Source organism: Bufo gargarizans, chromosome 1 (genome assembly GCF_014858855.1).
Source record: "Bufo gargarizans isolate SCDJY-AF-19 chromosome 1, ASM1485885v1, whole genome shotgun sequence".
Taxonomy (NCBI): domain Eukaryota; kingdom Metazoa; phylum Chordata; class Amphibia; order Anura; family Bufonidae; genus Bufo; species Bufo gargarizans.
In genome coordinates this window covers 62,377,309-62,402,291 of record NC_058080.1, presented here as the reverse complement: position 1 = coordinate 62,402,291, position 24,983 = coordinate 62,377,309, and the positions used below count along the sequence as shown (strand labels likewise).

General features: G+C 44.9%; 1 protein-coding gene across 1 annotated transcript in view; it reads right to left on the bottom strand.

The window, feature by feature from the left end:
* The window catches only part of CPZ (carboxypeptidase Z), a 155,539-nt gene that overhangs the window by 117,726 nt on the left and 12,830 nt on the right, over positions 1-24,983 (bottom strand). Inside the window, exons 2-3 of the mRNA XM_044295799.1 lie at positions 19,523-19,552; positions 13,843-14,217 (exon numbers count right to left, since the gene is read on the bottom strand). Of these exons, the coding sequence (XP_044151734.1) occupies positions 13,843-14,217; positions 19,523-19,552 (405 nt within the window). The remainder of the gene's footprint in view (positions 1-13,842; positions 14,218-19,522; positions 19,553-24,983) is intronic.

Genomic DNA, 24,983 nt, shown 5'->3' with positions numbered 1-24,983 from the left:
TGAGGCTTCACGTCAGCCACCACTGCAACAGTCCATTGGCATATATTTAGGCCTAGCACACAGGCAGAGGAGAGAGGTCCCGTAACAGACAATCTGGCTTCATGTCAGCAGAGAATCAGTCTGCATGTCATAGCAGAGAATGAGGCTTCACGTCACCCACCACTGCAACAGTCCATTGGCATATATTTAGGCCTAGCACACAGGCAGAGCAGAGAGGTCCCGTAACAGACAATCTGGCTTCATGACAGCAGAGAATCAGTCTGCATGTCATAGCAGAGAATCAGGCTTCACGTCAGCAACCACTGCAACAGTCCATTGTCATAAATTTAGGCCCAGCACCCAGGCAGAGGAGAGAGGTCCCGTAACAGAGGATCTGGCTTCATGTCAGCAGAGAATCAGTCTGCATGTCATAGCAGAGAATCAGGCTTCACGTCAGCCACCACTGCAACAGTCCATTGTCATAAATTTAGGCCCAGCACCCAGGCAGAGGAGAGAGGTCCCGTAACAGACAATCTGGCTTCATGTCAGCAGAGAATTAGTCTGCATGTCATAGCAGAGAATGAGGCTTCACGTCAGCCACCACTGCAACAGTCCATTGGCATATATTTAGGCCTAGCACACAGGCAGAGGAGAGAGGTCCCGTAACAGACAATCTGGCTTCATGTCAGCAGAGAATCAGTCTGCATGTCATAGCAGAGAATGAGGCTTCACGTCACCCACCACTGCAACAGTCCATTGGCATATATTTAGGCCTAGCACACAGGCAGAGCAGAGAGGTCCCGTAACAGACAATCTGGCTTCATGACAGCAGAGAATCAGTCTGCATGTCATAGCAGAGAATCAGGCTTCACGTCAGCCACCACTGCAACAGTCCATTGTCATAAATTTAGGCCCAGCACCCAGGCAGAGGAGAGAGGTCCCGTAACAGAGGATCTGGCTTCATGTCAGCAGAGAATCAGTCTGCATGTCATAGCAGAGAATCAGGCTTCACGTCAGCCACCACTGCAACAGTCCATTGTCATAAATTTAGGCCCAGCACCCAGGCAGAGGAGAGAGGTCCCGTAACAGACAATCTGGCTTCATGTCAGCAGAGAATTAGTCTGCATGTCATAGCAGAGAATGAGGCTTCACGTCAGCCACCACTGCAACAGTCCATTGGCATATATTTAGGCCTAGCACACAGGCAGAGGAGAGAGGTCCCGTAACAGAGAATCTGGCTTCATGTCAGCAGAGAATCAGTCTGCATGTCATAGCAGAGAATGAGGCTTCACGTCACCCACCACTGCAACAGTCCATTGGCATATATTTAGGCCTAGCACACAGGCAGAGCAGAGAGGTCCCGTAACAGACAATCTGGCTTCATGACAGCAGAGAATCAGTCTGCATGTCATAGCAGAGAATCAGGCTTCACGTCAGCCACCACTGCAACAGTCCATTGTCATAAATTTAGGCCCAGCACCCAGGCAGAGGAGAGAGGTCCCGTAACAGAGGATCTGGCTTCATGTCAGCAGAGAATCAGTCTGCATGTCATAGCAGAGAATCAGGCTTCACGTCAGCCACCACTGCAACAGTCCATTGTCATAAATTTAGGCCCATCACCCAGGCAGAGGAGAGAGGTCCCGTAACAGACAATCTGGCTTCATGACAGCAGAGAATCAGTCTGCATGTCATAGCAGAGAATGAGGCTTCACGTCACCCACCACTGCAACAGTCCATTGGCATATATTTAGGCCTAGCACACAGGCAGAGCAGAGAGGTCTAGTTACAGACTATCTGGCTTCATGTCAGCAGAGAATCAGTCTGCATGTCATAGCAGAGAATGAGGCTTCACGTCACCCACCACTGCAACAGTCCATTGGCATATATTTAGGCCTAGCACACAGGCAGAGCAGAGAGGTCCCGTAACAGACAATCTGGCTTCATGTCAGCAGAGAATCAGTCTGCATGTCATAGCAGAGAATCAGGCTTCACGTCAGCCACCACTGCAACAGTCCATTGTCATAAATTTAGGCCCAGCACCCAGGCAGAGGAGAGAGGTCCCGTAACAGACAATCTGGCTTCATGTCAGCAGAGAATTAGTCTGCATGTCATAGCAGAGAATCAGGCTTCATGTCAGCCACCACTGCAACAGTCCATTGGCATATATTTAGGCCTAGCACACAGGCAGAGGAGAGGTTCATTCAACTTTGGGTAGCCTCGCAATATAATGGTAAAATGAAAATAAAAATAGGATTGAATGAGGAAGTGCCCTGGAGTCCAATAATATATGGTTATGGGGAGGTAGTTAATGTCTAATCTGCACAAGGGATGGACAGGTCCTGTGGGATCCATGCCTGGTTCATTTTTATGAACGTCAGCTTGTCCACATTGGCTGTAGACAGGCGGCTGCGTTTGTCTGTAATGACGCCCCCTGCCGTGCTGAATACACGTTCAGACAAAACGCTGGCTGCCGGGCAGGCCAGCACCTCCAAGGCATAAAAGGCTAGCTCTGGCCACGTGGACAATTTAGAGACCCAGAAGTTGAATGGGGCCGAACCATCAGTCAGTACGTGGAGGGGTGTGCACACGTACTGTTCCACCATGTTAGTGAAATGTTGCCTCCTGCTAACACGTTGCGTATCAGGTGGTGGTGCAGTTAGCTGTGGCGTGTTGACAAAAGTTTTCCACATCTCTGCCATGCTAACCCTGCCCTCAGAGGAGCTGGCCGTGACACAGCTGCCTTGGCGACCTCTTGCTCCTCCTCTGCCTTGGCCTTGGGCTTCCACTTGTTCCCCTGTGACATTTGGGAATGCTCTCAGTAGCGCGTCTACCAACGTGCGCTTGTACTCGCGCATCTTCCTATCACGCTCCAGTGCAGGAAGTAAGGTGGGCACATTGTCTTTGTAGCGTGGATCCAGCAGGGTGGCAACCCAGTAGTCCGCACAGGTTAAAATGTGGGCAACTCTGCTGTCGTTGCGCAGGCACTGCAGCATGTAGTCGCTCATGTGTGCCAGGCTGCCCAGGGTTAAGGACAAGCTGTCCTCTGTGGGAGGCGTATCGTCATCGTCCTGCCTTTCCCCCCAGCCACGCACCAGTGATGGACCCGAGCTGCGTTGGGTGCCACCCCGCTGTGACCATGCTTCATCCTCATCCTCCTCCACCTCCTCCTCATCCTCGTCCTCCTCGTCCTCCAGTAGTGGGCCCTGGCTGGCCACATTTGTACCTGGCCTCTGCTGTTGCCAAAAACCTCCCTCTGAGTCACTTCGAAGAGACTGGCCTGAAAGTGCTAAAAATGACCCCTCTTCCTCCTCCTCCTCCTCCTCCTGGGCCACCTCCTCTTCCATCATCGCCCTAAGTGTTTTCTCAAGGAGACATAGAAGTGGTATTGTAACGCTGATAACGGTGTCATCGCCACTGGCCATGTTGGTGGAGTACTCGAAACAGCGCAACAGGGCACACAGGTCTCGCATGGAGGCCCAGTCATTGGTGGTGAAGTGGTGCTGTTCTGTAGTGCGACTGACCCGTGCGTGCTGCAGCTGAAACTCCACTATGGCCTGCTGCTGCTCGCACAGTCTGTCCAGCATGTGCAAGGTGGAGTTCCACCTGGTGGGCACGTCGCATATGAGGCGGTGAGCGGGAAGGCCGAAGTTACGCTGTAGCGCAGACAGGCGAGCAGCAGCAGGATGTGAACGCCGGAAGCGCGAACAGACGGCCCGCACTTTATGCAGCAGCTCTGACATGTCGGGGTAGTTGTGAATGAACTTCTGCACCACCAAATTCAGCACATGCGCCAAGCAAGGGATGTGCGTCAAATTGGCTAGTCCCAGAGCTGCAACGAGATTTCGCCCATTATCACACACCACCAGGCCGGGCTTGAGGCTCACCGGCAGCAACCACTCGTCGGTCTGTTGTTCAATACCCCGCCACAACTCCTGTGCGGTGTGGGGCCTGTCCCCCAAACATATGAGTTTCAGAATGGCCTGCTGACGTTTACCCCGGGCTGTGCTGAAGTTGGTGGTGAAGGTGTGTGGCTGACTGGATGAGCAGGTGGAAGAAGAGGAGGAGGAAGCCGAGAAGGAGGAGGTGGCAACAGGAGGCAAAGAATGTTGCCCTGCGATCCTTGGCTGCGGAAGGACGTGCGCCAAACAGCTCTCCGCCTGGGGCCCAGCTGCCACTACATTTACCCAGTGTGCAGTTAGGGAGATATAGCGTCCCTGGCCGTGCTTACTGGTCCACGTATCTGTGGTTAGGTGGACCTTGCCACAGATGGCGTTGCGCAGTGCACACTTGATTTTATCGGATACTTGGTTGTGCAGGGAAGGCACGGCTCTCTTGGAGAAGTAGTGCCGGCTGGGAACAACATACTGTGGGACAGCAAGCGACATGAGCTGTTTGAAGCTGTCTGTGTCCACCAGCCTAAATGACAGCATTTCATAGGCCAGTAGTTTAGAAATGCTGGCATTCAGGGCCAGGGATCGAGGGTGGCTATGTGGGAATTTACGCTTTCTATCAAATGTTTGTGAGATGGAGAGCTGAACGCTGGCGTGTGACATGGTTGAGACGCTTGGTGACGGAGGTGGTGGTGGTGGTGTTGGTGGTACATCCCCTGTTTGCTGGGCGGCAGGTGCCAACGTTCCTCCAGAGGCGGAGGAAGAGGCCGAGGCGGCAGCAGCAGAATAGGCCGAGGCGGCAGCAGCAGAAGAGGTAGCAGGGGGAGCCTGAGTGACTTCCTTGGTTTTAAGGTGTTTACTCCACTGCAGTTCATGCTTTGCATGCAGGTGCCTGGTCATGCAGGTTGTGCTCAGGTTCAGAACGTTAATGCCTCGCTTCAGGCTCTGATGGCACAGCGTGCAAACCACTCGGGTCTTGTCGTCAGCACATTGTTTGAAGAAGTGCCATGCCAGGGAACTCCTTGAAGCTGCCTTTGGGGTGCTCGGTCCCAGATGGCGGCGGTCAGTAGCAGGCGGAGTCTCTTGTCGGCGGGTGTTCTGCTTTTGCCCACTGCTCCCTCTTTTGCTACGCTGTTGGCTCGGTCTCACCACTGCCTCTTCCTCCGAACTGTGAAAGTCAGTGGCACGACCTTCATTCCATGTGGGGTCTAGGACCTCATCGTCCCCTGCATCGTCTTCCACCCAGTCTTGATCCCTGACCTCCTGTTCAGTCTGCACACTGCAGAAAGACGCAGCAGTTGGCACCTGTGTTTCGTCATCATCAGAGACATGCTGAGGTGGTATTCCCATGTCCTCATCATCAGGAAACATAAGTGGTTGTGCGTCAGTGCATTCTATGTCTTTCACCGCTGGGGAAGGGCTAGGTGGATGCCCTTGGGAAACCCTGCCAGCGGAGTCTTCAAACAGCATAAGAGACTGCTGCATAACTTGAGGCTGAGACAGTTTCCCTGGTATGCATGGGGGTGATGTGACAGACTGATGGGGTTGGTTTTCAGGCGCCATCTGTGCGCTTTCTGCAGAAGACTGGGTGGGAGATAATGTGAACGTGCTGGATCCACTGTCGGCCACCCAATTGACTAATGCCTGTACCTGCTCAGGCCTTACCATCCTTAGAACGGCATTGGGCCCCACCATATATCGCTGTAAATTCTGGCGGCTACTGGGACCTGAGGTAGTTGGTACACTAGGACGTGTGGATGTGGCAGAACGGCCACGTCCTCTCCCAGCACCAGAGGGTCCACTAACACCACCACGACCATGTCCACGTCCGCGTCCCTTACTAGATGTTTTTCTCATTGTTATGGTTCACCACAACAACAAATATATTATTTGGCACAATGTATTGTATTCAAATTCAGCGGGATATAAATTTGAGGCCTAGTATTTAGGCGCTGGGTGACCGGTATGGATTTAGTGACAGAATTAGACTTGGAAATGCACAGAAGCGTGTGTGTGTGAAGTTATTCTGAATGACCCAATGTGCACCTTGAATATTATATACCCTTTTAGGGATAGATTTCAAATAGCTCTGATATAGCAGAAACCACTAAATTATGAAATTGCTAAATTGGGAATTGTATTTCAACCCAGAACAAAAAATGTGCTTTGACGGACACTAAATAACTTTCCCAGCCACAACAGGACAGCGTTAACGAGAGATTTAGCAGGATATAAATTTGAGGCCTAGTATTTAGGCGCTGGGTGACAGGTATGGGTTTAGTGACAGAATTAGACTTGGAAATACACAGTAGCGGGTGTGTGTGAAGTTATTCTGAATGACCCAATGTGCACCTTGAATATTATATACCCTTTTAGGGATAGATTTCAAATAGCTCTGATATAGCAGAAACCACTAAATTATGAAATTGCTAAATTGGGAATTGTATTTCAACCCAGAACAAGAAATGTGCTTGAACGGACACTAAATAACTCGCCCAGCTACAGCACTAAGGACAGATTTAGCTGGATATAAATTTGAGGCCTAGTATTTAGGCGCTGGGTGACAGGTATGGGTTTAGTGACAGAATTAGACTTGGAAATGCACAGTAGCGGGTGTGTGAAGTTATTCTGAATGTCCCTATGTGCACCTTGAATATTATATACCCTTTTAGGGATAGATTTAAAATAGCTCTGATATAGCAGAAACCACTAAATTATGAAATTGCTAAATTGGGAATTGTATTTCAACCCAGAACAAAAAATGTGCTTTGACGGACACTAAATAACTTTCCCAGCCACAACAGGACAGCGTTAACGAGAGATTTAGCAGGATATAAATTTGAGGCCTAGTATTTAGGCGCTGGGTGACAGGTATGGGTTTAGTGACAGAATTAGACTTAGAAATACACAGTAGCGGGTGTGTGTGAAGTTATTCTGAATGACCCAATGTGCACCTTGAATATTATATACCCTTTTAGGGATAGATTTCAAATAGCTCTGATATAGCAGAAACCACTAAATTATGAAATTGCTAAATTGGGAATTGTATTTCAACCCAGAACAAAAAATGTGCTTTGACGGACACTAAATAACTTTCCCAGCCACAACAGGACAGCGTTAACGAGAGATTTAGCAGGATATAAATTTGAGGCCTAGTATTTAGGCGCTGGGTGACAGGTATGGGTTTAGTGACAGAATTAGACTTGGAAATACACAGTAGCGGGTGTGTGTGAAGTTATTCTGAATGACCCAATGTGCACCTTGAATATTATATACCCTTTTAGGGATAGATTTCAAATAGCTCTGATATAGCAGAAACCACTAAATTATGAAATTGCTAAATTGGGAATTGTATTTCAACCCAGAACAAGAAATGTGCTTGAACGGACACTAAATAACTCGCCCAGCTACAGCACTAAGGACAGATTTAGCTGGATATAAATTTGAGGCCTAGTATTTAGGCGCTGGGTGACAGGTATGGGTTTAGTGACAGAATTAGACTTGGAAATGCACAGTAGCGGGTGTGTGAAGTTATTCTGAATGTCCCTATGTGCACCTTCAATATGATCTACCCTTTTAGGGATAGATTTCAAATAGCTCTGATATAGCAGAAACCACTAAATTATGAAATTGCTAAATTGGGAATTGTATTTCAACCCAGAACAAGAAATGTGCTTGAACGGACACTAAATAACTCGCCCAGCTACAGCACTAAGGACAGATTTAGCTGGATATAAATTTGAGGCCTAGTATTTAGGCGCTGGGTGACAGGTATGGGTTTAGTGACAGAATTAGACTTGGAAATGCACAGTAGCGGGTGTGTGAAGTTATTCTGAATGTCCCTATGTGCACCTTCAATATGATCTACCCTTTTAGGGATAGATTTCAAATAGCTCTGATATAGCAGAAACCACTAAATTATGAAATTGCTAAATTGGGAATTGTATTTCAACCCAGAACAAGAAATGTGCTTGAACGGACACTAAATAACTCGCCCAGCTACAGCACTAACGACAGATTTAGCTGGATATGAATTTGAGGCCTAGTATTTAGGCGCTGGGTGACAGGTATGGGTTTAGTGACAGAATTAGACTTGGAAATGCACAGTAGCGGGTGTGTGAAGTTATTCTGAATGTCCCTATGTGCACCTTCAATATGATCTACCCTTTTAGGGATAGATTTCAAATAGCTCTGATATAGCAGAAACCACTAAATTATGAAATTGCTAAATTGGGAATTGTATTTCAACCCAGAACAAGAAATGTGCTTGAACGGACACTAAATAACTCGCCCAGCTACAGCACTAACGACAGATTTAGCTGGATATGAATTTGAGGCCTAGTATTTAGGCGCTGGGTGACAGGTATGGGTTTAGTGACAGAATTAGACTTGGAAATGCACAGTAGCGGGTGTGTGAAGTTATTCTGAATGTCCCTATGTGCACCTTCAATATGATCTACCCTTTTAGGGATAGATTTCAAATAGCTCTGATATAGCAGAAACCACTAAATTATGAAATTGCTAAATTGGGAATTGTATTTCAACCCAGAACAAGAAATGTGCTTGAACGGACACTAAATAACTCGCCCAGCTACAGCACTAACGACAGATTTAGCTGGATATGAATTTGAGGCCTAGTATTTAGGCGCTGGGTGACAGGTATGGGTTTAGTGACAGAATTAGACTTGGAAATGCACAGTAGCGGGTGTGTGAAGTTATTCTGAATGACCCTATGTGCACCTTGAATATTATATACCCTTTTAGGGATAGATTTCAAATAGCTCTGATACAGCAGAAACCACTAAATTTTTAAATTGCTAAATTGGGAATTGTATTTCAACCCAGAACAAAAAATGTGCTTTGACGGACACTAAATAACTTTCCCAGCCACAACAGGACAGCGGTAACGAGAGATTTAGCGGGATATAAATTTGAGGCCTAGTATTTAGGCGCTGGGTGACCGGTATGGATTTAGTGACAGAATTAGACTGGGATATGGCCAAAAAATAACCACACTATTGCTGGTTAAATGCACTTGGTGATGGGCGCAGCTTGCCCCTGATGTAGTATATGGCCAAAAAATGAACAGACTATTGCTGGTTAAATGCACTTGGTGACGGGCGCAGCTTGCCCCTGATTTAGTATATGGCCAAAAAATGAACAGACTATTGCTGGTTAAATGCACTTGGTGTGATAGCTTGACCAACCACACTACTGAGGGTTAAATGCACTTGGTGACGGGCGCAGCTTGCCCCTGATGTAGTATATGGCCAAAAAATAAACAGACTATTGCTGGTTAAATGCACTTGGTGTGACAGCTTCACCCTGATGTAGGCTTTAGCCAAAAAACAAACGCACCATTGAGGGTTAAATGCACTTGGTGACAGGCGCAGCTTGCCCCTGATGTAGTATATGGCCAAAAAATAAACAGACTATTGCTGGTTAAATGCACTTGGTGTGACAGCTTCACCCTGATGTAGGCTTTAGCCAAAAAACAACCACACCATTGAGGGTTAAATGCACTTGGTCGCAGCTTGTGCTGGCGCACCACAAGACACAAAATGGCCGCCGATCACCCCAGAAAAATGTGACTGACAAACGGTCTGGGCAGCCTAAAAACAGTGAGCAATTGAGGATCAGCAGCTCAATGATCCACAGCTGCAGATCGATCAGTTAATCAAGTCCTTTGGAGGAGTTAATCTGCCTAATCTCGCCCTACTGTCGCAGCCGCAACCTCTCCCTACGCTAATCAGAGCAGAGTGACGGGCGGCGCTATGTGACTCCAGCTTAAATAGAGGCTGGGTCACATGGTGCTCTGGCCAATCACAGCCATGCCAATAGTAGGCATGGCTGTGATGGCCTCTTGGGGCAAGTAGTATGACGCTTGTTGATTGGCTGCTTTGCAGCCTTTTCAAAAGCGCCAAGAAAGCGTCACAAAAGCGCGAAGAAAGCGACGAACACCGAACCCGAACCCGGACTTTTACGAAAATGTCCGGGTTCGGGTCCGTGTCACGGACACCCCAAAATTCGGTACGAACCCGAACTATACAGTTCGAGTTCGCTCATCCCTAATCTCCAGGCATTATCCTCTTGATTGCGAAAATTCGCATAAAATTCGCATACAAATTTTCGCATAAAAATTCGCATGAACTAGTATTTTCGCAAAAATCGATTATTCGCAAATACGAATATATTTTGCGATAATCGAAATATTCGCGAATTCTCGAAGTGCCGATATTCGCGAGTAAAATCCGCAACTCGAATATTCGTGACCAACACTAGAAGCGAGACCCTGGCGGCCGATTCACCCAGGCAGCGTGAGGTGGCAGGCCGGAGCTGCGCTAGACATACCTTGAGATGCCGGGAGTGAAAAAAGGCCGACGCTGGAGACGCAGCAGGAGGAAGCTGAGGGGCAGACCTGGAAGTGAGGAGGCCACAGCTGAGGACCGGAGCGCACTGCACGCGTGGTGTCCTTGACGCCGGGAGCTGAGGAGAGCCGAACGCTGGAGAAGCAGCAGGAGGAAGCTGAGGGGCGGACCCGGAAGTGAGGAGGCCACAGCTGAGGACCGGACTGTACTGCACGCCGCTGGAACGTCAGGCTGGAGAGGAGGTGAGTGCCGGCCTAAGTACTGCATGCCCCTCCCACAATTACAGGCTGCGCTGCAGCCTTAACTATTTGTTATGTAGCAAGGAACACTCTCGTGGATTTGCATCACTTGATCTTAGATGTTTGAACTCTCTGGAATTCCACCTTGCATTTGCTAAAGCGTCTGCACAAGTAGCATAAAGCGGTGAATGATTTTGTCATGTGCCAGACCACCTTAGCAAGGAGCATGTGTTGTTTTGATGTCAGGTAGTAGCAGCTCATCAGAGACGCGTGTCTCATACTCAGGCCCTTTGAAGATGCCACTAGATTTGTCAGTAAGGACAATTGCAGCATCAACCATGTATATGTATTTTAAATTTGGCAACCAAATTTTTCAGTTTAGGAGCCAATTTGGGGTATCTGCAGATGTCATATGGCCTAGGAAGAGACTGTGGCGCTCACGAAGCACCGCAGCCTCTTCATACAAAAAACTAAACTAAACTAATCCGCCCTTAATCCACCCCTGTTCATGTGTGCCCTCATTGCTGAGAAAAATTATGTGTATTATATGCAAATTAGCTTCTAGGAGCAACGGAGGCGTTACCATTACATCTAGAGGCTCCTCTTTCTCTGCAATTGCCACGCCCTTTTCCACTTTGATTGACAGGTTCAGGCAGTGAAAACGTCAACAAGCATGGCCATTAACACTGTCAACCATGTCTTTAACCATAGCTATATATGTCAGGAGACTTTAGAGTGTCATATACCAATTTTAAGGCCAACTGGAGCATATTTGATTCATGTAGAATCAATTCAGATGCAAATCATTATTTTTTTTATAGGATACAAAACAAAATAAATGAAATTTGTTCATCCCAAATATATTCATGCTGCAAAGAAGCCACACACATGTGAACATACAGCTCAAAAGCCGCTTACAAATTGCACACATGCCACACAACTACCATTAATACATATTCCCAGAATTTTTGTACAGTCACTCAGAATTGAGAAAGCTCGTTGGAAGAACGAGTGAGACGTTTTCAAGAAATCTACAGTACGTCCAGTTGCCTTGAATTATTCTTTACAGATATATACCATGACCTGGATAAATGAGAACCTTCACAGACATTAACACATAAGACACATATTACACGTAGGTCATATGCCAAAGAGCATTCACACATAGGACACATGATGTATTCATTTACACATATCACACATGCTATATGCACCATTTGCAAATAGAACAGGCACCACAGAATATTCACACATAAGCCACATGCTACACACATCATAAATTGGACACATGCTACACGCATCATTTACACATGGCACGCACACCATTCACATGCTGGACACATGCTGTACATACTATTTGCGCATAAAACATATGCCACATACACACCATTCTGACATAGAACACATGCCGCCGGACAAAGCACTCACACATAAGGTACATGCCACATATATATATATTATTTACACATAGGACACACACAGTTCACACATAGGACATATATATTGTACACACCATTCACATTTAGGACACATGCCATTCACATATAGGAGAACACATATATATATATATATATATATATATATATATATATATATATACAGTACAGACCAAAAGTTTGGACACACCTTCTCATTCAAAGAGTTTTCTTTATTTTCATGACTATGAAAATTGTAGATTCACACTGAAGGCATCAAAACTATGAATTAACACATGTGGAATTATATACATAACAAAAAAGTGTGAAACAACTGAAAATATGTCATATTCTAGTTTCTTCAAAGTAGCCACCTTTTGCTTTGATTACTGCTTTGCACACTCTTGGCATTCTCTTGATGAGCTTCAAGAGGTAGTCACCTGAAATGGTCTTCCAACAGTCTTGAAGGAGTTCCCAGAGATGCTTAGCACTTGTTGGCCCTTTTGCCTTCACTCTGCGGTCCAGCTCACCCCAAACCATCTTGATTGGGTTCAGGTCCGGTGACTGTGGAGGCCAGGTCATATGGCGCAGCACCCCATCACTCTCCTTCATGGTCAAATAGCCCTTACACAGCCTGGAGGTGTGTTTAAAGTCATTGTCCTGTTGAAAAATAAATGATGGTCCAACTAAACGCAAACCGGATGGAATAGCATGCCGCTGCAAGATGCTGTGGTAGCCATGCTGGTTCAGTATGCCTTCAATTTTGAATAAATCCCCAACAGTGTCACCAGCAAAGCCCCCCCACACCATCACACCTCCTCCTCCATGCTTCACGGTGGGAACCAGGCATGTAGAGTCAATCCGTTCACCTTTTCTGCGTCGCACAAAGACACGGTGGTTGGAACCAAAGATCTAAAATTTGGACTCATCAGACCAAAGCACAGATTTCCACTGGTCTAATGTCCATTCCTTGTGTTCTTTAGCCCAAACAAGTCTCTTCTGCTTGTTGCCTGTCCTTAGCAGTGTTTTCCTAGCAGATATTCTACCATGAAGGCCTGATTCACACAGTCTCCTCTCAGCAGTTGTTCTAGAGATGTGTCTGCTGCTAGAACTCTGTGTGGCATTGACCTGGTCTCTAATCTGAGCTGCTGCTAACCTGCAATTTCTGAGGCTAGTGACTCAGATAAACTTATCCTCCGCAGCAGAGGTGACTCTTGGTCTTCCTTTCCTGGGGCGGTCCGCATGTGAGCCAGTTTCTTTGTAGTCCTTGATGGTTTTTGTGACTGCACTTGGGGACACTTTCAAATTTTTCCCAATTTTTCTGACTGACTGCCCTTCATTTCTTAAGGTAATGATTGCCACTCGTTTTTCTTTACTTAGCTGCTTTTTTCTTGCCATAATACAAATTCTAACAGTCTATTCAGTAGGACTATCAGCTGTGTATCCATCTGACTTCTCCACAATGCAACTGATGGTCCCAACCCCATTTATAAGGCAAGAAATCCCACTTATTAAACCTGACAGGGCACACCTGTGAAGTGAAAACCATTTCAGGTGACTACCTCTTGAAGCTCATCAAGAGAATGCCAAGAGTGTGCAAAGCAGTAATCAAAGCAAAAGGTGGCTACTTTGAACAACCTAGAATATGACATATTTTCAGTTGTTTCACACTTTTTTGTTATGTATATAATTCCACATGTGTTAATTCATAGTTTTGATGCCTTCAGTGTGAATCTACAATTTTCATAGTCATGAAAATAAAGAAAACTCTTTGAATGAGAAGGTGTGTCCAAACCTTTGGTCTGTAATGTATATATATTATTTTAGACTTTATTTTGAGTCAGGCATTATTTACCTACTTATCTCATTTCTATCCAATAGAATAATCTCCTTTCAGAATCCTTGTGATAAGGAAATAACTATCTTACGGCAAGAGGAATTTTTACTTTACCTCTTAGCTTTTCCAGTGGATCGTGACAGCCATCTTCTTCCCCAACAAAGAATCGATCACAGTCTAAAAAGTAAGGCCATGCCATGTCAATAGCCTCAAAGGCAGGCAAGCAACTTTTCTTTAAAGCTTCGCAGACCCTTCGGCATGGTTTCACAATCTTGTTCTTTTCACATTTTGGAGCAAGAATAGAACATCCCACCAGCCTGAGGTCAGGGTTGCATTCTCCTTGAAGCAAGTTGTCAAGAACACTTAATAGAATGTACTCAGCGCTAAACTCCACGTCCCCTCTTGATCGATGGTCTAATAAATTTGGAAACATTGCTTTGCTGTAGGGTAAATCATCACAATATCCCAGTGTATTATCTGCACAGGTTCCTGGGAAGATGATACAAAGAGATAACAAGCTGATTAGTTGAGGAAAGGACAGGGGCATACAAAGAATCATAGGGCTCTATAGCAAATTTTAGAATGCTCCCAATAAAAAAAAAAAACTAAACTATTGGCATTGTATTCTACCTCTTTTCTAAGGCTTTCTTCACACATAGTTAGTTTGTTGCTGTTTTTTCAGCCATACCTAGAGCATGCTGCATTTTGGAAAATAAAAGACACTAACCCCCCCATCCCCCCCAAAAAAAATAAAAAAAATCCTACAACGTATTGTTATTAGTTCATGTTATATTTCCCTAATGACCTTAAGATAATTTCTGGCCACAGCTGTTTTTGGGGAAATCCACTATGGGGGAAATTTATCATTCCCCCATGCCCCATGTTTTTGGCATTAAAAAGTCACAAAACCCTAGTTATAACTTTTTTACTTGCAATTGGCATTTTTATACTGTCCTCTTTGGTTTCCGAAAAGGGAACATAGCAAGGGTGAGGTGTGGGTGTTGCCTTTGTCGCCGGCACATTTATTATTATTTACGCCATAAAATGGCGTAATTAATGGCGGAAATCTATGGTACTGTAGCTCAGAGCTGCCATAGATTTCAGACTGCCACAAGGACTGCCAGAGGATGCATGTAATTTGTGACCAGGCCTGTGCCTGTAGGTGTAGCAGCACTAACGGTTATATGCAGATCAATATTGAGCCAAATAGGTGGTATTGCCCGCGGTATTAGATCCTAGCAGACAATATTATATGAAAGTTACTGCAGCACTCAATGCAATTCTGCCGGACCATCTAATTTTCTACGCCTGTTTTTGGTGTAGAAAATGGCTTAAATCTACACTAGTGTGACGATATCATCCACGTCACCGTCTAGTATTCCCTTCTTCCCTTGAAATAGCACAACCCAATAATCCACAGAGCAATAAATCGCTATTATCACTGGTATCGCAGGTATCGCCAGTATCGCTGGTATCGCTGGTATCGCCAAATAAGTCCATACATGAGCCAAAGCTGAATGCTGGAACAAGACTTTACTGGAAGCAACCCCAGGCATTCAGAACTACACTTTCTTTTATGCCCTGCTCCCATGCAAGGGAGACACCCACAACAAATATACATTAACCAATAACACAAAGGTACAACCCACATAGAATTCTCCCCTCTGCCTGTGATATAATTATGGCACACAATGGCTAACATAAATATCACAGGCAGGAACATACACAATGTCTTCTGTCCTGGAGACAACCGAGGTGTAATTCAATTATCTCTCAGGACAAAGGGAAATCGCCAATACACACGGGGGGACAATGGGACAGACATCACTACTTAAATATACAAGGTCCCACCCTTTATAGTACACATAGACATTTAACATCCCAAAATGGCACGAATTAGACCAGGGGTTCAAAAGTTTGTAAAAGTCTCTTTGGCCTGGCTGTACTCATAGCTTTTCTGCCCAAAACCGGTCCTACACAGTCTTTTGTCCTGGAGACAATTGAGAAGTGATCCACTTATCTCCCAGGGACAGATGCCAGACTCCATTAGCCACATGGTAGCAAAAGACAGAAAAATACCTGAACTTATATAACTATGCAGCTATTACATAAAACAGGTACATTCAACATGGGACCGTAAACACATGGTAAGAGGCTGGCAAGTAGTCCTCTCCAAGTACTCGTGGCAAACTCAAAAGAGGGGGATTTGTCACAACCAGCAAGGGAGCTGGCATAGATTTAAGCACCTCTATTTTGTGGCGCCTCTACATAGGCACATCAAGCGTCAGTGCAGGGTTATTAAGACCGGCGTCTAAAACGCTAGTCTTAATAAATGACCCCATATATTTTTTTATGTATTTACACTATAAAACTGCCATAAATATATGCATTAATCCCCCGTTAGCTTCATATTCTACCGTAAATGAGAAAAGCTCTAGATACCTGGTTCTAGCACTAGAGTGAGCTCAGTATATGCATATGAATTTATATAGCTACAATAGAACTCAATAGGAGCTGTATAAACCTCTCTGTAGTGTGCTCCCCCTAGTGGCGGCTGTAGGAAATTCATTTGTCTATATCAGAAAGCAGAACTCCAGACAAAAACTATATTTATCATATCATCTATAAAGTCAGATGATCGTATCTATTCATGACCATCACTCATCTCCAAAATGCATGGGTTGTGGGATTCTATAGACCAGTGATGGCGAACCTTTTACAGACAGAGTGCCCAGACTGCAACCCAAAACCCATTTATCGACGTGCCAACACAGCAATTTACCCTGAATACTACAGTCCAATATAGTATATTTTCCATGTACTTTATCATTTAGCTATTATAGCCTGCCTACATTCAGTGCACTTCCTGTTCTGATAAATGGCAGAAGTCTAAGATATATTGTACACCATAGACTTTATCCAGGGTGTGGATGCCCACAGAGAAGGCTCTGAGTGCTGCCTCTTGCACCCGTGCCATGGGTTCACCACCAATGCTATATAGTGATTGAACCCTGTAGAACTCCTCAGACAATGAGGATTAATTTACTAGAAATTTCTGACTTCAAAGCAACATCCCAAGCAGTATCTTTAGTGATAGGGACCCATCTGCGGAAGCCACCTTGACGCTTGGTAGGTGGGCCCGACACGTACAGTACAGACCAAAAGTTTGGACACACCTTCTCATTCAAAGAGTTTTCTTTATTTTCATGATTATGTAAATTGTAGATTCACACTGAAGGCATCAAAACTATGAATTAACACATGTGGAATTATATACATAACAAAAAAGTGTGAAACAACTGAAAATATGTTATATTCTAGGTTCTTCAAAGTAGCCACCTTTTGCTTTGATTACTGCTTTCCACACTCTTTGCATTCTCTTGATGAGCTTCAAGAAGTAGTCCCCTGAAATGGTTTTCACTTCACAGGTGTGCCCTATCAGGTTTAATAAGTGGGATTTCTTGCCTTATAGATGGGGTTGGGCCCATCAGTGGCGTTGAGGAGAAGTCAGATGGATACACAGCTGATAGTCCTACTGAATAGACTGTTAGAATTTGTATTATGGCAAGAAAAAAGCAGCTAAGTAAAGAAAAACGAGTGGCAATCATTACTTTAAGAAATGAAGGTCAGTCAGTCAGCCGAAAAATTGGAAAAACTTTGAAAGTAAGGGCTATTTGACCATGAAGGAGAGTGATGGGGTGCTGCGCCAGATGACCTGGCCTCCACAGTCTCCGGACCTGAGCCCAATCGAGATGGTTTGGGATGAGCTGGACCGCAGAGTGAAGGCAAAAGGGCCGACAAGTGCTAAGCATCTCTGGAAACTCCTTCAAGACTGTTGGAAGACCATTTCAGGTGACTACCTCTTGAAGCTCATCAAGAGAATGCCAAGAGTGTCGAAAGCAGTAATCAAAGCAAAAGGTGGCTACTTTGAAGAACCTAGAATATGACATATTCTCAGTTGTTTCACACTTGTTTGTTATGTATATAATTCCACACGTGTTAATTCATAGTTTTGATGCCTTCATAGTCATGAAAATAAAGAAAACTCTTTGAATGAGAAGGTGTATCCAAACTTTTGGTCTGTACTGTATGTGCGCTAAGAGCTTCCATTACTCATTTATACCCATTTATAGTCGGTATTGTACCACTTTTATCTAGAATGACCCCCATGTCTTAGCGCTATTGTTTGCATGTATAATGGTGTGCAGCCATTTAGTTTTTTGTAATCAAAGCAACAACACTGTCAGGAGTTTTGGCAGAATTTTAAACCTTGAACCAGTTTGGGCTGAGCTGGGTTTAGTCCGAACTTTGCTATTTTTCAGACAGCAGATGAACCCAAATATTTTCAGGTAACACTCGGTAACACTGACATGGAAAAGGATCTAGTAATTTTAATAAACAGCAAACTAAGCTGCAAAAACCAGTGTCAGGCAGCTGCTGTCAAGGCCAATAAGATAATGGGTTGCATCAGAAGGGGCATAGATGCCCGTGATAAGAACATAGTCCTACCACTTTACAAATCACTAGTCAGACCACACATGGAGTACTGTGTACAGTTCTGGGCTCCTGTGAACAAGGCAGACATAGCAGAGCTGGAGAGGGTCCAGAGAAGGGCAACTAAAGTAATAACTAGAATGGGGCAACTACAGTACCCTGAAAGATTATCAAAATTAGGGTTATTCACTTTAGAAAAAAGACGACTGAGAGGAGATCTAATTAATATGTATAAATATATCAGGGGTCAGTACAGAGATCTATCCCATCATCTATTAATTTATTTAAGCAGCATATACAGTATATACATGATTACTGCAGCAATACCCATGGTGTGGCAGCAATCTACCAGTGTGTATTAAGATTTACATATATTTAGTTTCCACACAGCAGGAATCAAAATTGTTTTTGGTGGGATTGTTAATTGTAATCAAACCAGCTTATATACAATATGTGATTACTATAAAACACAAGCTATAGCAGCAATCTACCTGTGAATGTTAACGAGAAATTGAGCGTCATACTTGTGTGGTTTATTCAGTGGGCTACTTGGCTTTCATACTTTTTTTTAATGGGGGGATGCAATTTCAATGCTGTCAATGGCACAATGCTCTTGGGCTCACTATAAGTAGGGGGGGCAAGAGGAGCACTATGGGAGCACTATATAGGGGCATTTTTTTTACTGGCACATTTTGGGGTCACTATGGAAAATAGGAGGACAAAAGCACTATGGGGGCATTTACTGGGGGCGCTATATAGGGGTATTTTATACTGGCACATTATAGGGGGCACTATTGGGAAGGAGGGAGAGAAGCACTATAGGGGCATTTACTGGGGGCATTTACTGGAGGCACTATATACAGGAATTTTTTTACTGGCACACATTATGGGGCACTATGGAGGCATTAGCCCAACTCGGGGCACTAAGAGGAGATATTTTTTGTACTGGCACAGTACAAAACACCAGTCTTTATAAATCTCCCCCTTAGAACAATAATGAAAGGGCCATTGTGAGGGTCTTATGGGGTGTCTACAAGATATCAAATGAGAAAAGACATGTGAGAGTTTTACGTGACCCCGGACAGTAGTCCTACCTGTACAGCCCTAAAAGTGAGCCTATAGCTCCTGTTATATTCGCTAGGACCACACCAAACGGCATGTGTCAAACATTTCTCTTTCCTCCATGGAACATGAGCATCTGGAAGATCTAATGTTTTCACATTTGCTTTCCACCACTGAATACATAGGACAGGAAAGAGGCTTAAGAAAAGGAAATATGCATGTATGTGACCAGTCTTACCTTTCTCTGTAGCAGGATCCCCACATTTGCCTGGAATGTACAAGAAAAATGAATGAATTAATCAATGAATGAATGAATGATAAAAACATATTTGACTGTTATTCACATTGACATTTTTGAATAAAGACATGTAAACATAGACTTGCTGCCAAAGAATTCAGCATACGCTTAGATTGGCTTCACACAAACATAATACTGCCAAAAATCACAACCGAACCATGGGTCTAATAAGTCTGACCTGAAGTAACAGAATTGCAGCAACACCCTAGGGAAGCCCGCCTGATAATGTGTGATGGTGTACTCTCTCAGGCTGACACTCCCTGGGGTCAGTGCAGTGAAGGAGGGGCACCATATATTCCCTCAGGGCACTCCCTGTGGTTTGGTTCCTGCCTGATGGTAGTTTGGGTGTTAATGAAATACCACTGCACACTCAAAATTGGATGCAAGTAAAATGTACTTAATTATGATTATATGGGTAATTAACATCCACATTCTCCAACTCGGAATGGCTGGAATTCAAAACCAAGCTAAATAAAACACTACTGAACTTCCAGAAAACTTCAGAGAAAAGAAAATGAGACAAGTTCCTAAGAGATAACGAAGACTACAGCAACGATCGTGTCTACAGGTGGCAAGACAACACCATTCAATCGAATCCCTGGAATCCCATACAGTATCAGCACTTTAACCGCAGTTCCAACTGCTCTGACAGTAATGCTCCCTTTACACACTCCAACCAGCGTTTTTCTTTGGACAACGAGGCCAAAGAACAAACCAACGAGAAGGGGCGGCAAGAAATCAAGACGCCAACAGAGACAACCGGATGAAGACCCGCTCTCAGGAAGGACCTCCAATTCAGTTGTTAATATTTCATACTGCACTTTAATACCTATTGAGCTTAAGGTATTACAAAAATGTCTCACTTTTTGCCCCACATCACAACTTAATGACTTTCAGTTGGAACAAGAACTCCAACACTTTTTTCGTGCGATACAGTTGAAAACACACTTCGGGAATCCAGAAGTTCCTCTGATTAATTCCCCAAATATGAATACAGACAATCCCACTCGAGCCTCCATCGTTTTTACCCCATCTGCAATAATCTTATGGCTGAGGAAAAACAAGTCTTCAACGCAACCGGGAGATAACTATCAAACCGACGGGTAAAGGTGTGGCCATCGTTATTTTAGATACAAGAGATTATAAAGACAAACTGGAGCACCAGTTAGCAGACACTAAGACATATACTGTCCTCAATGAAGATCCCACATTCACTATTCACCCCAAAATACAATCGATCCTTGACAAATGCAGCGCAGCCGCAACGGCCAGGGCCCCTTTTGTAATTGGTGGTGGTACCCAGGTGTAGGAATGGCCGAGTGCTATAGGGTGGCCTAAAATGTCCCTTTATGTTGTATGAGTGTCACGGTGCTCCTACCTGGATACGGCTGGACCCCAGGCATTTGCTTTGAAGCAAACAAATAGGGGGGAATAGTTGAGGAATTTGAAGAAATAATTGAGTCCAGACCTTGTGATGAAGTTAATTAGCAGCTTTACTTTGATAAACGTTCGTCAGACACAATCTTCAAACTTTGTATTGGTCCCAGCAGGCTTTGGCTTCAAAACTCTGGCAGGCAAACTCAACTCTGCTACATCTGTTGCTCTCTGGCTCTGCTGTACTGACAGGCTTGCTGTATAACTCAGCTTCTTCTTTATGCTGCAACTTCTCTCACTTAGTCTGTCCTCCTGGCTCCTGAGGCTCTAAGCTGTGTCCTCCACATCCAGCATAGCTGAAGGTGCTCTCGCTGGCTTGGCTTGGCCTGGGCACATCCAGCAGAGACGTACCCAGCACAACCTCCTTCCCCTAGCAGGGGGTAAGCTAGACTGCTGTAGAAACTGGTCCGCACCCTTCCTGCAGGAAGTGGGACTTGCCCACTCCTCCACAGAGGGGGGGTGTTAGAATGGTATGGAAAGCTCCATTCTCTCTAACTGTAGCTCTGCCATGTTTTTTGCCACCTGCTGGTGAACCAGTCACATTACATTTGAACATAACAGTTACATTAGAAATAGGAATGCACAGTGTTGTGGACCTGAAATAAATACACAAGATGACATTATATTAGCCCATTAGTTAGATAGTAGAAAGGTGCAGTAGTGGTAATGCCACTCTGGGGCGTTACACAAACACCTAGAAAGTGGCACCATTGATAAGAAAACTTTCTCACCAGCAGGGGCGTCGCTAGGTTAAAACATTCGGGGCCTGGGCCCCGGATGTTTTGTCCCATGCCCCGAATGTCCTGCCTGCCTGCTAGATACAACTGTATTGCCGTACACAGAACGGCAATACAATTGAATCTAATACAGTGGGAAGAGATAAAGGACCTGTGGTGACATCACAGGTCATGTAATCAGCAAAACAGGCTGTGATAGGATGACCTGGATGATGTCACCATCATGTGACCAGTGTAGGATTGGACCGGAGTGAAAAGGAGAAGGAGCTTAATGGTGATGTCTGTACATGAGGAGAGGCAAGTGAAGGGAGAGGCAGAGCAATGCTGGGAGTTGTAGTTATTTAACTGGGATGTATGTTAGGGCTGAAGGGAGGGATGTTATTGACATGGAACTGTGTGCTTGAGGTGGCTGGGGGAGGGAGTGATGTTATTTACATGGGACTGTATGTTGAAAGTGGATGGTGGGGGGGAATGTTGTTTATGTACATGGGACTTAATGTTTAGGCTACGTTCACACTTGCGTTTGGGGATCCGCTTGTGAGATCCGTTTCAAGGCTCTCACAAGCAACCCCAAATGCATCAGTTTAACCCCAATGCATTCTGAATGGATGCGGGTCCATTCAGAATGCATTCGTTCGGCTCTGTACGGCCCCCCGTTCCGTTTTAGAGGCGGACCCCAAAATGCTGCAAGCAGTGTTTTTGTGTCCGCATGGCCTTGCGGACCTAAACGTATCCGTCCAGACTTACAATGTAAGTCAATGGGGACGGATCCCTTTGCATTAACACAAAATGGTGCAATTGTAAACGGATCCGTCCCCCATTGACTTTCAATGTAAGTCAGGACGGATCCGTATTGGGACTTAGAAATTCAAATCTAATACAAACGAATTGGTCCTGAACGGATGCATTTGTTTGTATTATCGGTGCGGATCCGTCCTGTGCAAGTGCAGGACAGATCCGCATGGACGCAAGTGTGAAAGTAGCCTTAGGGGGTGATGTTTACATGGAATTGTGCGTTGGAGGCAGCTGGGGAGGAGGTGATGTTATTTACATGGGACTGTGCACTATGGGGGCCTTATTACTACTGAGGGGGCTGTAAGGAGCTTTATTACCACTGGGGGAACAATAGGGGGCCTTATTTCTACTGGGGGCTCTGTGAGGGCATTCTAGAAGGGAATTACTATTGGTGGGACTATGAGGAGCACAATTACTATGGGGGGCAGTAATGTTTCTTCAGGATAGTATTTGGGGGTATTGGGGGGGGGGGGCATAGCAAGCAGCAGGATAACACTGTAGGGACTTCAGTTGGGGGATAATGATAGAATGTGAGGAAGCTAAGATGTCTGTGTGTCACACTCTGCAGAGACGAGACGGCTGAGAGAAGTGTCCGGACCGAGTGGAGAAGATGATGAGAGAGAAGATTTAGAAGATGATGACAGAGAGGAGACGTCACCTGGAGGCCCTGGATATGACAGGTAAGTGCTGCTGTATAGCAAGTACAGCAAGTACAGCAAGTACAGCAAAGTGCAGGGGGGGGGGGGGGACATATTTATTGGGGCTTGTGCCCTGGATCTTTTGAGACCCTAGCAACGCCCCTGCTCACCAGCCACTATCCAATCACTCCTGTCATATACATTTTACCCAAAATACATAAATCCCTACATAAATCCCCAAGGTGTCCTATTGTCGCAGCCACTGACTCCATTTTAGCTCCAATATGTATCTTCCAATATAAATCTTTACTCCACTCACCGAGAAAGCTAAATCATTCATATTGGATACTAATAACATCTTAGCAACATTGAGAGCTGTAGACTATCACCCATTCCATCAGACAGTATCCTGGTCACGTTTGATTGCAATAGTTTATACACCAGCATTGAACATGACAAGGGCCTTTTTTCTATCAAATTCCTCCTCGAACAGTCAACTCACGACCACAATACCATCCAACTAGTATTTGAGTTACTCAATATCGTCCCGAGGGACAATTTCTTCCTCTGTGCTGACACCTTCGAATGGGGCACTGCCTTAGGCTTTCCATTTGTGAGATCCGTTCAGCGCTCTTACAAGCGGTCTAAAACTGATCAGTTTTTCCCTAATGCATTCTGAATAGAAAAAGGATCCACTCAGAATGCATCAGTTTGCCTCCGATCAGTCTCCAATCCGCTTGACGAAACTGAGCCAAACAGATCCGTCCTGGCACACAGTGTAAGTCAATGGGGAAGTATCCGTTTTCTCTGACACAATCTGGCACAATAGAAAACTGATCCGTTTCCCATTGACTTTCAATGGCGTTCATGACGGATCCGTCTTGGCTATGTTACAGATAATACAAACGGATCCGTTCATGACGGATGCATGCGGGTGCACCCCAGATCGTACCACTTTGCCCATTCTATCATTTTGCTGCCACTTGCTCTAGCCTCTCCCCATTAGGTCACTTTCTGTGATATTACTATGCTCCCTCTAAACACTGATCTTGTCTTAGACCATTTGCCATAGCTCCTTGGATATTCACATTTGATTATATATATATATACAGAACAGACCAAAAGTTTGGACACACCTTCTCATTCAAAGAGTTTTCTTTATTTTCATGACTATGAAAATTGTAGATTCACACTGAAGGCATCAAAACTATGAATTAACACATGTGGAATTATATACATAACAAACAAGTGTGAAACAACTGAAAATATGTCATATTCTAGGTTCTTCAAAGCAGCCACCTTTTGCTTTGATTACTGCTTTGCACACTCTTGGCATTCTCTTGATGAGCTTCAAGAGGTAGTCACCTGAAATGGTCTTCCAACAGTCTTGAAGGAGTTCCCAGAGATGCTTAGCACTTGTTGGCCCTTTTGCCTTCACTCTGCGGTCCAGCTCACCCCAAACCATCTCGATTGGGTTCAGGTCCGGTGACTGTGGAAGCCAGGTCATCTGGTGCAGCATCCCATCACTCTCCTTCATGGTCAAATAGCCCTTACTTTCAAAGTTTTCCCAATTTTTCGGCTGACTGGCCTTCATTTCTTAAAGTAATGATGGCCACTAGTTTTTCTTTACTTAGCTGCTATTTTCTTGCCATAATACAAATTCTAACAGTCTATTCAGTAGGACTATCAGCTGTATATCCACCTGACTTCTCCACAACGCAACTGATGGTCCCAACCCCATTTATAAGGCAAGAAATCCCACTTATTAAACCTGACAGGGCACACCTGTAAAATGAA